The sequence below is a fragment of the Vigna umbellata genome, chromosome 10 (assembly GCF_029865625.1).
Source record: "Vigna umbellata cultivar VRB3 chromosome 10, Vumbellata_1.0, whole genome shotgun sequence".
NCBI lineage: Eukaryota > Viridiplantae > Streptophyta > Magnoliopsida > Fabales > Fabaceae > Vigna > Vigna umbellata.
In genome coordinates this window covers 18,918,811-18,934,050 of record NC_142174.1, presented here as the reverse complement: position 1 = coordinate 18,934,050, position 15,240 = coordinate 18,918,811, and the positions used below count along the sequence as shown (strand labels likewise).

General features: G+C 31.1%; 1 protein-coding gene across 1 annotated transcript; it reads left to right on the top strand.

The window, feature by feature from the left end:
- Nucleotides 1–7,055: 7,055 nt before the first annotated feature.
- Nucleotides 7,056–14,968, top strand: LOC148192091 (long-chain-alcohol oxidase FAO4A-like). The gene is made up of 3 exons (XM_088100476.1): nt 7,056–7,403; nt 7,856–8,125; nt 12,849–14,968. The coding sequence occupies exons 1-3, from the start codon at nt 7,086–7,088 to the stop codon at nt 14,685–14,687; spliced, it is 2,427 nt and encodes an 808-aa protein (XP_087956602.1). The 5' UTR covers nt 7,056–7,085; the 3' UTR covers nt 14,688–14,968.
- The last annotated feature ends 272 nt before the right edge of the window (nt 14,969–15,240 follow it).

Here is a 15,240-nt window from a genome sequence, read left to right as displayed (position 1 = left end):
TCAATACCCTTAAGTTTTCCTAAATAAGTAGATAACGGTATGAGTGCTCGTGTGATCGTTCGCATCGGCCTAGTGCTTGATATCGTTATCTCTCTTTTCAAAAATAATTAATTAAAAGTATTTAAATATCATTTTAAAGGAATGAGTACTCGTGCGACCGTTCGCGTCGGCCTAGTACTCATTACCTTCTTTTTCTCGAAAATATTAAAAACATAAAAATCTCCAAAAATTAAAAACATCTGCTTTTTCAAACAAACAAACAGTCTTTCAGCTAGAACTACGTAACCCTGATTTCTCATTTTGAATGAGAATACGTAGGAGCAAGGTCAATCCTTGTCGGGCCCAAAAAAACTAAAAATATGTTTTGTTTATTTAGAATTTTATTTTAGGGGATAGTTAAACATTTTGAAAAACCACATCATATTCGTGCATTTAGTTAAAGGTACTGCCTTAGGGCAGGCGTTGTGGGGTGCTAACACCTTCCCCACGCGTAACCGACTCCCGAACCCAATCTTTGGTTTTCGTGGACTGTGCTTTATCGTTTTGAGGTTTTTCCATAGTTTTCCATAATAAACTATGGTGGCGACTCCAAATCTCTTTTTAAAACCCGTTTCTTATTTGGATCGTCGTCCCGTCGCGATTCCGGTTGCGACACTTAGCCAAAGTGTTCCTCAACTAGTTTTTAACAAATTTCTTATTTACAGATTCAAAACAACAGCATATAATATTTACACCGAATTTCAACATAGATAGATATACAGTAAGCATTAACAGTATTCACACATAATTTCAAGATATGAATAGTAATAAAACAATACTAAATCATAATATAAAAGTATAGAAAGGTTAGCTCCCCTACCTCTATTCCAGACTTAATCTCCTGCTCCGAATTTGTTTCCCGAAAACTCTTTAGAACCTTTACTCTTCTTGCAATTAAAAATTTCTCCCTAACTCTTTCTTCTCTATTTCTCAAGCTCTCACTTGATTCATCTTCTCTTGGTGCAGAATACCCTTCCCTCCCATGGCTATTTATAGGTAAAAAAAATTTACTATTCATTAATTTTTTAATATTATTTATTATTTTAATATTATTTAAAAATAATATTTTAATCATCCACTTGATTAAATCTCATCCTAATTTCTTCCATGCTAAGGAATTATTATCCTAATTCCTTCCATGCTAAGGAATTCTTATCCTTTTTTTTTACTATTCACTATTCACTTTTTACTATTCACTGTTCTATTCAATTTTCTTAAAAAAAATCCTAAATAAGTTATCAAAAATTTGAACCTCTCCTTCTAGAATTACTATGATTTTATATCCAAAATTTACATTTTTCTATCCATTAAAATTATTATTACTAATAAAATGCTAAAATTTACTATTATAAATATTTTTCATGAGTCTTACACTAACTTATTATGACCCTTATCCTCTCCTTAAAAACGTTGTTGCTTGAAACGCATTAAACAAAAAATGTAACTACCAATCAATGAAGGGAAATGAACCACTTTCTTATGTGTCCTCACTGTCACCATGTTTCAACCTATTACTTATAGTATAAATTAGAGAAAATACTAAAATTTAAATTTGCAAGCTGTGCAGTTTACATTTAATAGTATAAATTAGAGAAAATACTAAAATTTAAATTTGCAAGTTGTGCAGTTTACTTAATTAAATGGGTAAGCTCAGTTTTAAATGTATACCTGAATTTTTGTTTAATGTTATCTAAAATATAATCTACTTTATTTTAGCCTTTTAAGAATTTTTTTTGTTTGAATTTTCATTCCAACAATATTTTGTTTTCACTACTACAAAAATAACGTATAAAGTCACGTATTCAACGTCCAATCACTGAATAACCAAAGTTAAAAATGAGCGATGACATTTTTGTAAATAAATGCAATTATTAAACGTAGTTTAGAATTGTAATTCGACGTAAAAGGATATAAAACGTCGAATGACTTTTAAATTCGACGTCAAAAGATTAGTGAATTCAATAAAAATTATTTTTCTTAGCGCACGATACTCTATTCTCTTCTCAAACTTTTCTCGAATGAAGTTTGACGAGCATCACATATAATCTTTCTTTTATTTGATACAAATGCATGTTAATTAATTACTTTATGTATGATTTTTGTTTGTTTCAACCGATTATTTTCGTGCTCGTGTCCTTCATAGGTGCATTCTGTTTTCTTTCTCACTGTGACGAAACTTTATTCCGACGAACCCACCTTTTGAAGGTTAATTTTTGTTTTCATTTTCATTTTGAAAAACTTATTTGTTGAACTTGTTTGTTGTTTTTTGTTGGATTTGTTTGTTGTTTCGTTGAACTGTTTGTTGTTGTTGTTTGATTGAACTTGTTTGTTGTTAGTTATTATTTTTTGTTGTTAGTTATTATTTTTTGTTGTTGATATTATACTGCATGTTCATAGTTCATGCTTTATAAAATACCAAAAACTGAAATTTGTTTTTTTTTGTTTTTCACAATTAATTAAAAAAGGATCACAATTAATTAAAAAAACAAAAAAAAATTGATTAACGTTGAATATTGACAAAATTCGACGTTAAGTTAACTTCGCATATTAACAAAATTCGACGTTAATTTAACGTCGGATTTTTTTACTTCAACGTAAATTTAACGTCTCCTGATATGACGTCATTTGCGAATTCGCCGTTAAAAACCTAAAATATTCGACGTTGTACACAATTTTTGTACTAGTGTTTGTTTTTCTTACTCTTTGCTACAAATTGTCTATCTATTCTACTCACATTTATCTTTGAATTTGAATCATATTGTCATTTACGTTGTAAGACACTACTTTCTATTTTGCATTTTGAATGAATCATATTTAGAACATCAATATTAATCTTGTCTTAGAAGGATATAACACATAACACAACCAAATATGTCCTAAATGTTTACACTTAAACATATATAACATATAATATGTGATCGACTATCACTAAACAGTCTGATCAAGTACCTATCGACCTACCTAAACTAATGGGTCGTTGGACCCAAGCCCAGACTCATCCATAAAGATCCACAAACATAATAAATTATATTATAAATAGCATAATCATCGATGTATTTTTTTATATTTTTATTAGTTACACTTTTACTAAGTATTAGAGAAAAAGAGGACAAACACTTTAGAAAACGAAGGTTGAAGACATTAATAAATTAAAATATTTATATGTATTTCTTTAGCTATGTAAAATCATATTACTTTTTTTTTCATTTTAATCTTTTTTTCAAATCCTTTGTATCTAAGCGGTACTATTAAACATTATGATGTTGTACGACACTTAATTTATATGTAAAAAATACAAGATTATATTTATATAATTTCTAAAACTACTTACATTTCTGAATTTGCATAGATGATTATAATATTCTTTTTATTGTAATTCCTTATCAACCATCATTTTTGTGATAATTTTGAAATTATTTAATAATTATTGAAAGTAGAAAAATGATATAAACATGTATGCTTGGATGTAGTAAATTAGTCTCTACTTGTACTGTACGTTATCGTACATGATTATTTATAAATCAATAAATTCGTGACATGTAACAATAATGCATAGAAATTGATCTTTTAACCAACCATCAAAGCCAAGTCTTCGATATGAAATATCTTGATTCCTATCAGCTGAAATAAAACTTGATTCGTGAGTGCGTATATATTATATATAAAATAGAAAGAAAATTAAGAATTGGAAATGAATAAATAGAATAGACAGCTCTTGGCAATTCGGTTGTTGGTTGGAGCATGAATGCATGCTTAATTATAAGTTAGTGATTGAGTGATATATATTCATGAAAAAGATAGATCAATTAGGCATATATTAATGGACCACAAATTAGTATAGAATATGATAAGATAACTATAATTAATTATTATTCTATAGATAACAATCACAATTCCTCAACACTCAAATTATTCCTATATAAAACTTGTAATAATATTTTATTTCTTTTCAAGAAACGTACTCGAAATAGAATAGCCAAACTGGTGGCAGATGAGAGAGTAAATACGTACAGTTATCAGTTGCATTTATTTGGAAAGTATTGTTTCTTTCTCTTCTTTCTATTCTCATTTTTTTTTTTTGGTATTATGATTTACCATTTTTTTTTATCATCAACACGTGTTATTTTCTCTCTCATGGAGTGAAGCAATAATTGAAAAATAAAACTTATTTTCGTCTTTTAATGTTTAAACCATTATTTTTCTCTTTAAAGAATATTATGGCAAACGCAAAAGTTACCTACGGTAACCTGCCAATGGAAAACTTTAAATCCAACAAGAAAAAACATTGCAATATAAAGAGTTTCTTTCCATATCATGTGGAAATTTCGCCCTTAACAAATTTTCTCTGTTAAGATTACAACACGACCCTAATGGAATTATAAGATGGCCTAATAATAAAGTTAGAAAAAAAAAGATGATTTCTCCAACTAATGTTAATAATTAATATTTGTGGATAAAAAAACACAATCATAATAATATTAAGTAAACTTTTCGTTTTAATCTCATTAAATATAACAAAGCTCATATCGAGCTTTATCAGAAAGAAAAAAATAATTAGAGGATGTCACAACTCATAAGCACTTTCATTTTCACTTATGCTTTTCAGAATGTATTAAATGTACATTGAGATATACCACTTAAATATAATAATGTCGTAAAAGTATATACGCGTATTCTTTCGCTGAAATATGGTTTTCGTTAATTTTCTCATTTAGTCTACTATTTTCAAAACCAAATCAGTCTTCTCCTTTTATTAGTATTTTCTTGTTTTTCTTATTAGTGCTATCATTTGGTTCCTCTAAATATCACTAAAAAATCTTGTTTATGTCTAAACATTTAATGAAAAAAACATATATATATATATATATATATATATATATATATATATATATATATATATTACTTTTTTATTATGTAATCAATAAAATTAAATGACTTTAACTTAAAAATCCTTTGTATTTTACACCTAAATGTCCTTTTAGGAAAACCTTTTCTAGTACCGCACAATCTACCTCTGTTTCAATTATTGTATTAATATCACCAATAGTGTCATATGTCTAAAAAGAAAAATCCTCTCTGGCTGTCTGAAAGAGAATATACATCAATATTCACCACAATTAATTTAATGTGAGAGGAAAAAGGAGGAAATATGGGGAACAAACACCTCAATGAACACAAAATTCGAGATCTGCTATAATTAGCCATTAAAGGAAAAAATTATTTAGTATTTTTATTATTTTTAAAGTATATTGCAAACCTGATAGATACTTAATCCTGTTTAAGTAATAATATTATACATACATCCATATATATATATATATAATTAACGGTATAATACCTATATAAAATAGTTTTGATTCAGAATGTTTGAAATGGTCTTAATTTTTTTTTTCAATGTTGTTCTAAAGAACATAATTTATGTTCAATTTAGTCCTTTTTACAAACGGCGTTTAAATCGTTAACGGCCAGATGTCTAGATATTCAATAAATGACACATCACCCTTGACACATCATCATCATCTCCTACCTCCAGAAACTCTAATTTTCCCTACATAGAAACCCTAGCCACCACCTGACCTTAACCGCCGTCGCCACGGTCACGGCCAACCACCATCTTCGCACCTCCATCATCTTCTCCACCACCTAAGCCCTAATTGTTGAAAATGTATTTCTGATTAGGGTCTCAGCTCGCCAGACCACCATCTTCGCGCATCATCTTCCTCGCGCTTCCAAAACCTTAGGTTGCCACCACCACTGCATAGCAAAGCCCATTTCAGGTCGTTGTCGCCGTAACAATCGCGTCACTCAATGCGAGAACCTGCAACCAGCACATCTCCATTCGCGACGCCATCAAACCTGCAGCAAATCACAAGTCTTCCTCCTCTAGCACCAACCTAAATCACGAGTTTCGTACAACATTCATAGCCAACATCGGAATCTCCATGGTCGTCGCTACTACTACCACTCTCCCTTCTTCAACACGCCGTCGCGGCACACACCTCCATCATCCTCGCCAACCCCAAACATGCAAACCACAAGAACCAGAAATCCGTCGCGGCACACACCTCCATCACCTCCACCATTCGGTAGCCTCACCCCTTCAGTCGTTCGGTTCACTTCTTCTTTTCCCTCACTGTTCGGCCTCTTCCTGTCTTCCAACTCACAACGCCACAAAGGACTTCACGCAAGCCATTACATGACATTTCATTATGTAATTGCATATCTGGACATTTGGCCGTTAACGATTTAAACCGCGTTTGCAAAAAGGACCAAATTGAACACAAATTACATTCTTTAGGACTATATTAAACAGAAAAAAAATTGGGATCATTTCAAACATTCTCAACCACAATTGAGACCAAATATTATATCATAAGTAACCAATAATTTGCTATTTATCATAATATATGCACTGATATTTCATTGGATATGCTTAAGCAAAACCATCTTTGAATACACAATGGAATCATATTAATAAATAAAAAGAATATATATTTTTTAAACACATAAATTTTTTACATTCATTTAATATTATTTTTTTTATCTTTTACTCTTTTATTTTAAAAAAAATGCAAAAATTTATCTTTTTATAAGTATTTTATCCTTATATTATATATGAAATGAATATAAAAGTATTCATCGTGCCATTACTAAAAACAAAAATTATACTTAAAAATTATAGTGAAATTGTAATAAATCATAGATAAATAAGTGTGTTTCTCTCTTTTTATCCTTAAAACGTAATTAATTATATAACACCACACCCGAAAGATGTTCAAAATTGCTCTTATATCAGAAAAATAATTAATGTAAACAGTAATATATATTATATATAACAAAATTTGAAATACACGCTTCATAATATTGTCTCTTTTTCGGTGGGAGAAAAATAGTCATTAATTATATATTTCATTTTGGGTTTTTTTTTTCTTGAAAAGAAAAACAAATATGCGTAATGGGTATCTGTCAAACAGGTATTATATATATAAACTGCAAAGGGTTGGAAGAAGGCAGTGTTGAGGTTTGAGAGGAGAGAAAGTATAACAATGGAGGACAGAACCATAGGAAGAAGTGGAAGCTTTAGAAAGGGTAGCTTTAGGTTTGGAATAGGAGTGGATGGAAAGAAGGATCACACTGTGGTGGAGCTTGGAAGTATTGACACACACAGACTTCTTCTCAGTGGTGGAGAGAGACAGAAAAAACAACAACCTCTCACCAACTCTCTCTCTTCCAGGCAAATGAAATCCCTATCTGCTCTCTGTGACAGTATCTTACCTTCCGTCGACCACTCTGTTCACACTTCCGATGAATCTGTCAACAAGTTCTATCGGATTTCAGCTTCCATGGCAGGCACACCAGAACTTGTACGCCTCCTCTAATACCTACTTGCAAATTCTCTTTCGTTTATTCCTTCTAAATCTTTTTTATGATATCGCAAACCCCAAACCTCTCTCTATACCGAAAACGGTTTTAAGGCATATTTCAAGCTCCAGTTATAACATGAAACTGTTATTAATATTTATTTCAATTACGTTCAAAATGTATAATGATATATAGTGTTGCAGTATTTGTGTCCATTTGCACTGTTATGCAAAAATCACTTATAAACGAACGTTCTTTCTCTCTTGGTCACTTTGTTATCATGAATCAAAAGTTGCAACAGCAGATAAAACTAGCTTTCATAAAAAATAGTCAGGAATGGAGCTTACATTGTGGGGATGATGATGAGACGTCACTTTTATGAAAAGGGTTATGCATAATTATTTGTGTATATATAGTGAAATGTTATGTGTTTGTGTGGTTTGTGATGTTACAGCTAGGGGGAGTGATGTGTGAGAAGCTGAAACACCCATTGACATGGTTACTGAAGTTGGCGTTATGGGGGTTGTCAACGTGGTTTGGAACATTAATTTTGTGTGGGATGGGGTGTATCTCAACAAAATTTCCCTTCATCCATAGCTTTCCTGAGTTGTCTCTGCAAAAAAGACAAGACATCATGCGATCATGGTCTCTCAGTTACATTCGTCTCTTGAGACTGCTCTTCAGGACCATCAAACTTCTCACTCTCCTTGTCTTCTTTACTCAGGTATTTTTCAAAATATAAAACATATATACTCTCTCTTTATTAGTTATATATTTGTTCTTGGAAATTGAAGCATGAATTTAAGTCTCACGTGAATAAAAATAAAAAATTAAAATATTATATAAAGATGAAAAATCGATTAATTCATTATCTTAAAAGTTTTAGATAATGATTTCATCCTGTATAGTTAAACTCAAATAACAGGGTCTCTCCGTAAACCTATGATAAACCTAACATTTGTGTCTTTCACTCCTCATGCAATCCACCTTTCTCTAACTTTTATGTTATGTTTGTCTTCTAGTAGTAAGTGGTTGCGTATGAATAAGTCTCATTTTAGCTTTTCAAAGTGATACTTTTTCCAAACTCAAATATACATCAATATGTCTAATAAATTTAAAAGTAAATAATTTAATCTAAAAATAAATTATAATATATAAGCAGATTCAAAAGATTTGTATTCAAACAGTTTTGTTTCAAAAAAATTTGACACAATATGGTTTTAGAAAAGTGTATAAAATTTGGTAAGTTGAATTGACATTCTTAACTGTCGGTGTGAAATTAGATAAACATTTGAATCTAAATATAGTATTGGTTGTTTTTTATTTATACTCCTAATTAATAACATTAATGCTAGAAAGATTGTGAATTAATTAATTACTGTGTGAGTAGTACTAAAGTTGTTATACTATGGCATACTACCCTTTTTTTCACTATTCTTTGTATGTGTGAAAACCTTGGAGGAACTATTAAAGAAAACAACAGTGATTGATTTTTAATAGGCATAATATATAAAATATAATGTTTCTTATAAATTTTTACAAGCATTTCTCAATTTTGAATACCAACCTGGAGCTCACCATGCCTTAATTAGCACATATAAAACATTCAATGTTTTCTGCTGCTTTGTCTCTTCCTTTTTCTTTTTTCTTTTAAAAAAAAAAACTACTTTGTGTTTCTTTATTGTTATCACCATTTTCTAATATCATCTTCTTCCAATAAACTATTTTTATTCATCTGAGTCCAAGTGCATAAATGGCTATGACACCTAATTATCAGCATGGTATTTAAAACAGTATAATATACATTTAAAATTAAGTACTGAAGTTTTTGAGAAATTAATTTATTGTTATAAGTCACATTTTATGAATAGTCCATACATATATACTGTTAGAAGTATCTTTTGGACCATTTTACAAATGCGTACAATGATAAAAAGTTAAGAATGTTGGTGGTACGGTTTCTAATCTAATAAAAACACATGTTATTTTTTTCTAGATATACAATTTCACTATTGAAGTTAATAACCTTTACCTGTATTAGTTAAAAATAGCATAAGGAACAGTTAAAGTTTAAAGAATGAATGTTATTTAAAAAATAAAAAATTTTAAAGAAGTGCATGAAAAAGCTAACATTAATGTTCCCGTTTGACTCTGTGGCATCTAAAATGTATGTTATGATGCAAAACTAAAGTTGGAGTGGTTGAAACTTGAATGTGATAATCCATTAGATTTAGTTGAAGAAGTGATGAGGTGATGATACTCTCAATCTATCTTTAATTTTGTATTTAGTTTTGTAACGGAGTTTTATGTTTTTAATAATAATAAGGTGGAACATATTTATATTTATTTGATATATATTATAAAAATAAAATAGTTATGAAAAAATTAATTTTCATATTTAAAAAAATAGTATTATATAAAAATTTGTGTTCTCACCTGAAATTTTTAACCAAATCACGAGTTACACTTTATTTCATGTTTCCAATGGTGACCTACTTAACAGGGAATCCCAAGCGAAATATTAATGGATTTTTATACTTTCTAAATATCTTTAATATAATCAACTTTTCAGATATTTCTTTATTCAAAAAAACAGATACTATTAATCCAACTAGATCTAGCTCACACCTAAAAGATTCAATTTTTAAATGAGAGTCAAGTTTTCAACTATGAACAGTAATGCTGAATTCTTCTTCTCTTTTCAATATCTACATTTTTAAAATATTAAAATAATTAGATTAAAATTCGGCTGATTATTTATGTTGAAAATTTGACTTTCCAGTATAAATGAAAAATCCGTACAATAAGGATATTTAAGCAGAAAAAATGAAATACTCCCAATAAAATAATAATGATAAAACTGACATGATAGAGATACAGGAAGGGAATAGAAGTATTATTGAAAGCCTCTGCAAAAAGTGGACCCTTTGTACTGAAAGATAAAGGTTGTAGTTGATCCAGTTGGAGGTTATTAAAAACAACTACGGTGTGTTTGCTAACAAATAAATAAATAAAATAAATCATTTAATTAAAAAACTAAATTATGAAAATATATTTTATTTGACAGAAATACGAATAAATTATGAAAAACTAAAAAACGTACAAATTTTTGTTTCTTTTTCTATCTAATTTTCTTTTATCAAACAATTCGTATTCTTCTATTTCTACTTCTTTTTATTTTTGCACCTTCTAGCATAAAGGTGTCTGCGACGAGTGTCCCACATGAAAGTGGTACGGAGTACAGTAGAACTAAGATTTGGCTCCAAAGTCCTAGACTAGTATGGATGATACCAAAAAGAAAAAAAAATGTAAAAGAATAAAAAGTAAAAATAGTTTTATTTATTATTAACAATTTAATTAATTGGTATTATTTAGTATTTATGATATAAATTGATTAGACACAGCAGTAACATTTGAAAACGTGAGTGTTTAGTATGAAATGTGAGGGTGGTAGCTATGGCATTAATCAACCTTCTCTTCCAACTCATTCCATTTAAAATCCCCTGCAGAAGGACCCCAAGAAAGGACCACGTCCTTCCTTCACCCTTCATAATTTCCATTAATTTCTCTGCTTCCTATCTTCTATCCTTTTCTCTCACAAGCCAAACATCATAGACCGACATGTCTAACTACAAACTTTAAGTAGTAATGTTTCTTTCACATCTTCTTATTATTTTTAATTATGTTTTCGTAGATATAACAGTATCACATCAAGTAACTGAGATTATAGATAATTTAAAAATTAAATATATTTTTAGTCTTTAAATTTAGTTGTAAAATTGAAATTTATTATTGTTCTAACTTTTGACACAGTTTGATTATCAACTTTGAAAATAAAGATATGTAGTTCTTTTAAACCAATAGTGTATGAAATTCTTTTCATATATTTGAGTTATTTATCTCAATTAACATATTTCAATTTGATTATAGTTTAAAACATCATTTAGTATATAAAAAAATTAATATCATTAAACTAAAATGATTATATTTATTTATTTTTAATTTCAATTTTGTATGTAAGTTTAGAAAATTTAGAAATTAAAAACACATTTGTGATTGAAATATTATCTAAAATACTTGAAGTCCAAACAAATTATATTATTTTATTAATCAACTTAAAATTGAAACAGTTTTAATCAAGAACATATAATTATTTTGAGTGAATAACAAAAATGGGAAGGTAAAGGAAATAATAGTTAGTGGTGGAAATGAAAGACTCGTGGGACAGAGATACATCACAGAAGGAAAAGAAATTGATTTGGGTGGAGTGGGGACAAACATGACTTTTCAACGTCACTAGATTCCTTTGGGGTGCATCCAACTTATCAGATTTAAATGCATCTCCTTTCTCAACCCATCCCTTCAAGAACATTTTGCACGATTTTTAATTACTATATATACTTTTTACTATAAGTAAACATAATAAAATAAAAAATCTTATAAAAATTTATAACAATTAACAAAACATTATTTTATTTTTTAATCCATAAAAAACTAAAGAGAAAAAAATGTATTTTATAAGTAAATTGTTTCCAAGGTGGTTTTGTAAGGTCCAAAAAACAATTCTGAGTTGTAGAAGGAGCTTGACCGACATTTTGCTAACAAAACGAGACAAAAAGCAATTACTTACTGCACCCCATCATTTTCAGAATTTATTTTCTATAACTAAATAAACAATTCTGGAATTTTTTTTTCCAGAACTCAAACGTCTCTTTCTTTTACGGGGTGGGAGAAGAAATTTGATGAGGTTGAGAAAGTAATTGCCCACAAAAAATGGACTGCAGGGACCTCCAAGTTTTCTAACTACATCCTTAAATTATTGAAAATATCCTCATTTAATGAGGTGGATAAACAGTTACAAGTACAAAAAAATTTCAACAATTTCAAAATTTAATTTTGAAATTTAATGAAAATCTAGTTGAATTTTGAAATTCGATGAACATCTAGTTGAATTTTGAAATTCGATGAAGATCCAATCAGATTTTAAAAACCGATGTGTTTATTGAATTTCAAGATTTGACGAAGAAAGAATCAAATTTTAAAATTTAATTTTTTCAAAATCGACTTTCAAAATAAAAAGTTTCACTGTGAACCAATTTTGACATTTTGAAGAAAATTGGAGGTGCAAGAAGAAAGCTTTGAAGGTGCGGGGAGAAACTCATTGAACCACAAACCTGACCCAAATGTTTTCACAGAAATGTTTTCTGATGTCCAAAATGCTTAAGTTTTTGTTAAACCCATCGATGTGTAGGAAGAAGGCATGGGGGTGCAAAAAGTAATTGTCACTCGTTCCTTGTAGCCGTTCAACCAGTTGAAAGAATCTATAATGGTGTAGACACGTAGGCATTATTGACCAAGTTATGATTTGTACAGTTTGATGAAAATATTTTTGTATTATTTGGAAGCTTGTATTGTAGTCACATGGCATAACACATAGATAATCTCAGACAGATGAATCCGAAGAGAACCTTTCATGGAAAGCAATTGGATACTGTGGACCTGATCCAAAATTCAAAGCTCAGTTGAAGAACCACTTTTTAGATGGAAAATCTAAGGAAGCAGAAGATGATAAGGAAGATGAAGATGCAGAAGAGGTGATAGGACCCCTCTACAAAGGTCTTGTCCATCTGAATAACCCACGAGACATCGCTGCAGATGCTCTGAGACAGTTAGGATTCTCTGTCTCTGTCGTTCGTAGAAAGCACAAAGCTGCAGCAAACTTGTCTTCTCCTTCTTTGGTGATTCAATGTGATGCTGTGGTGGTTGGTTCTGGCTCAGGGGGTGGAGTCATAGCTGGTGTTCTGGCAAAAGCTGGTTACAAAGTGTTGGTGTTGGAAAAAGGAGGGTATTCTGCAAGGAACAATCTTTCCCTTCTTGAAGGACAAACCATGGATCAAATGTACCTCAATGGTGGATTGGTTGCAAGTGATGACATGGGTATGTTCATACTTTCAGGATCCACTGTTGGTGGAGGGTCGGCGGTAAACTGGTCTGCTTCCATTAAAACCCCACAGCATGTGTGCAAGGAATGGTGTGAGAAACATGGGCTTGAGCTGTTTGAGAGTGAATTGTATAGAGAAGCCTTGGATGCTGTCTGTGAGAAGATGGGAGTTCAATCTGAGATTGAAGATGAAGGATTCAACAATGCTGTTCTGAGAAAAGGGTGTCAAGAGATGGGATATCCTGTGAATACAATTCCTAGGAATTCTTCATCGGATCATTACTGTGGCTGGTGCTGCATGGGTTGTAAGGATGGGAAGAAGAAGGGCACCTTAGAAACATGGTTGGTGGACTTGGTGAAATCTGGAAATGGAGCAATTCTTCCAGGTTGTGAGGCACTAAAAGTCTTGCACAAGAAAATGGAAGGGAGGGATAGAAAGGTTGCAGGTGGAGTGGCCTTTGAATTTGAATATAAAGGGATTAAGGACATTTGTGTGGTGGAGTCCAAGGTGACCATTGTAGCATGTGGAGCTCTATGTACTCCAGCATTGCTTAAAAGAAGTGGCTTAAGGAATCAGAACATTGGGAGGAACTTACATCTTCATCCAGTGGCAATGGCTTGGGGCTACTTTCCAGATGAACCTGCTTCTGAGGTGTGGCCGGAGGCAAATAAGAAGAGCTATGAAGGAGGGATAATGACAGCAATGTCCTCTGTTGTTGCAGAGTTTGAACAATCTGGATATGGTGCAGTGATCCAAACACCTTCGTTGCATCCTGGCATGTTCTCAATTGTCACACCGTGGACTTCTGGAGTCGATATAAGAGATCGAATGCGAAAATTTTCTAGAACAGCTCATGTATTTGCACTGGCAAGGGATAAAGGATCAGGTACTGTGGAATCACCACATCGTATCAGTTATAAATTGGCAGGTGTAGATGAAAAGAACTTGCAGAAAGGAATTGATAAGGTGCTGAGAATTCTGGCGGCTGCTGGAGCTGAAGAAATTGGAACACATCATAATAAGGGAAGGACCTTAAATGTAAAGCAAGTGAGCTATCATGAGTTTGAGAAGTTCGTTAAGGAAGAAAGTTCAAGGCCACTCGCAGACCTTTCAACACCATTGTGTTCAGCACATCAAATGGGGAGTTGCAGGATGGGTTCTAATCCAAAGCAATCAGTGGTGAATCAGACAGGAGAAACATGGGAAATGGAAGGCCTTTATGTGGCTGATACAAGTGTCTTTCCCACAGCTTTGGGAGTGAATCCAATGGTCACTGTTCAAGCTATTGCTTACTGCGTAGCACAATCTGTCCTAGAAGTTCTCAGAAGGAAAAGAAGTAAATGAGGGGAAAAAAACGTGTGCTGTTTCTGTAGCTCCAATGTTACTGAATTCTCAGAAAAAACCTTGTTCAAATAATTTGGTGAGAAATGCCATGGTTGAAATTCTAAAAACTTCATGGTAAATTTTAAATTTTGTGCATACATTTTATTATAATCTTAACTGCTGATTTTAAATCAACAGTAATTACTGTATTTTACCCTGAAAAGTGTTCCCTCACTTTAGAGGAATCACATCCTTTTACAAGTGCAGTTCTATAAATCAGTAACAATTCTCCAGTTCCTGAAGATCTTCATGTTCTCACATAACTAAATATATTTTGACTGCTGCATATCAGATAGAAGTGTAACATACACAAAAGGGGTATCAGGAATTTTCTACGACACTAATAACAAACAACTCGTTCCATCATTCATTTATAGCAAAGCTTATTGCTTTTACGAAAGACACAAACAGAGAAAGCAAATCCCTACCAAGAGGCCAACTTTAATCTGCATGATATTTACGAACTCTCCAAGCAATATACTATATATGAGAAAGTGACAATATACCATTGTCA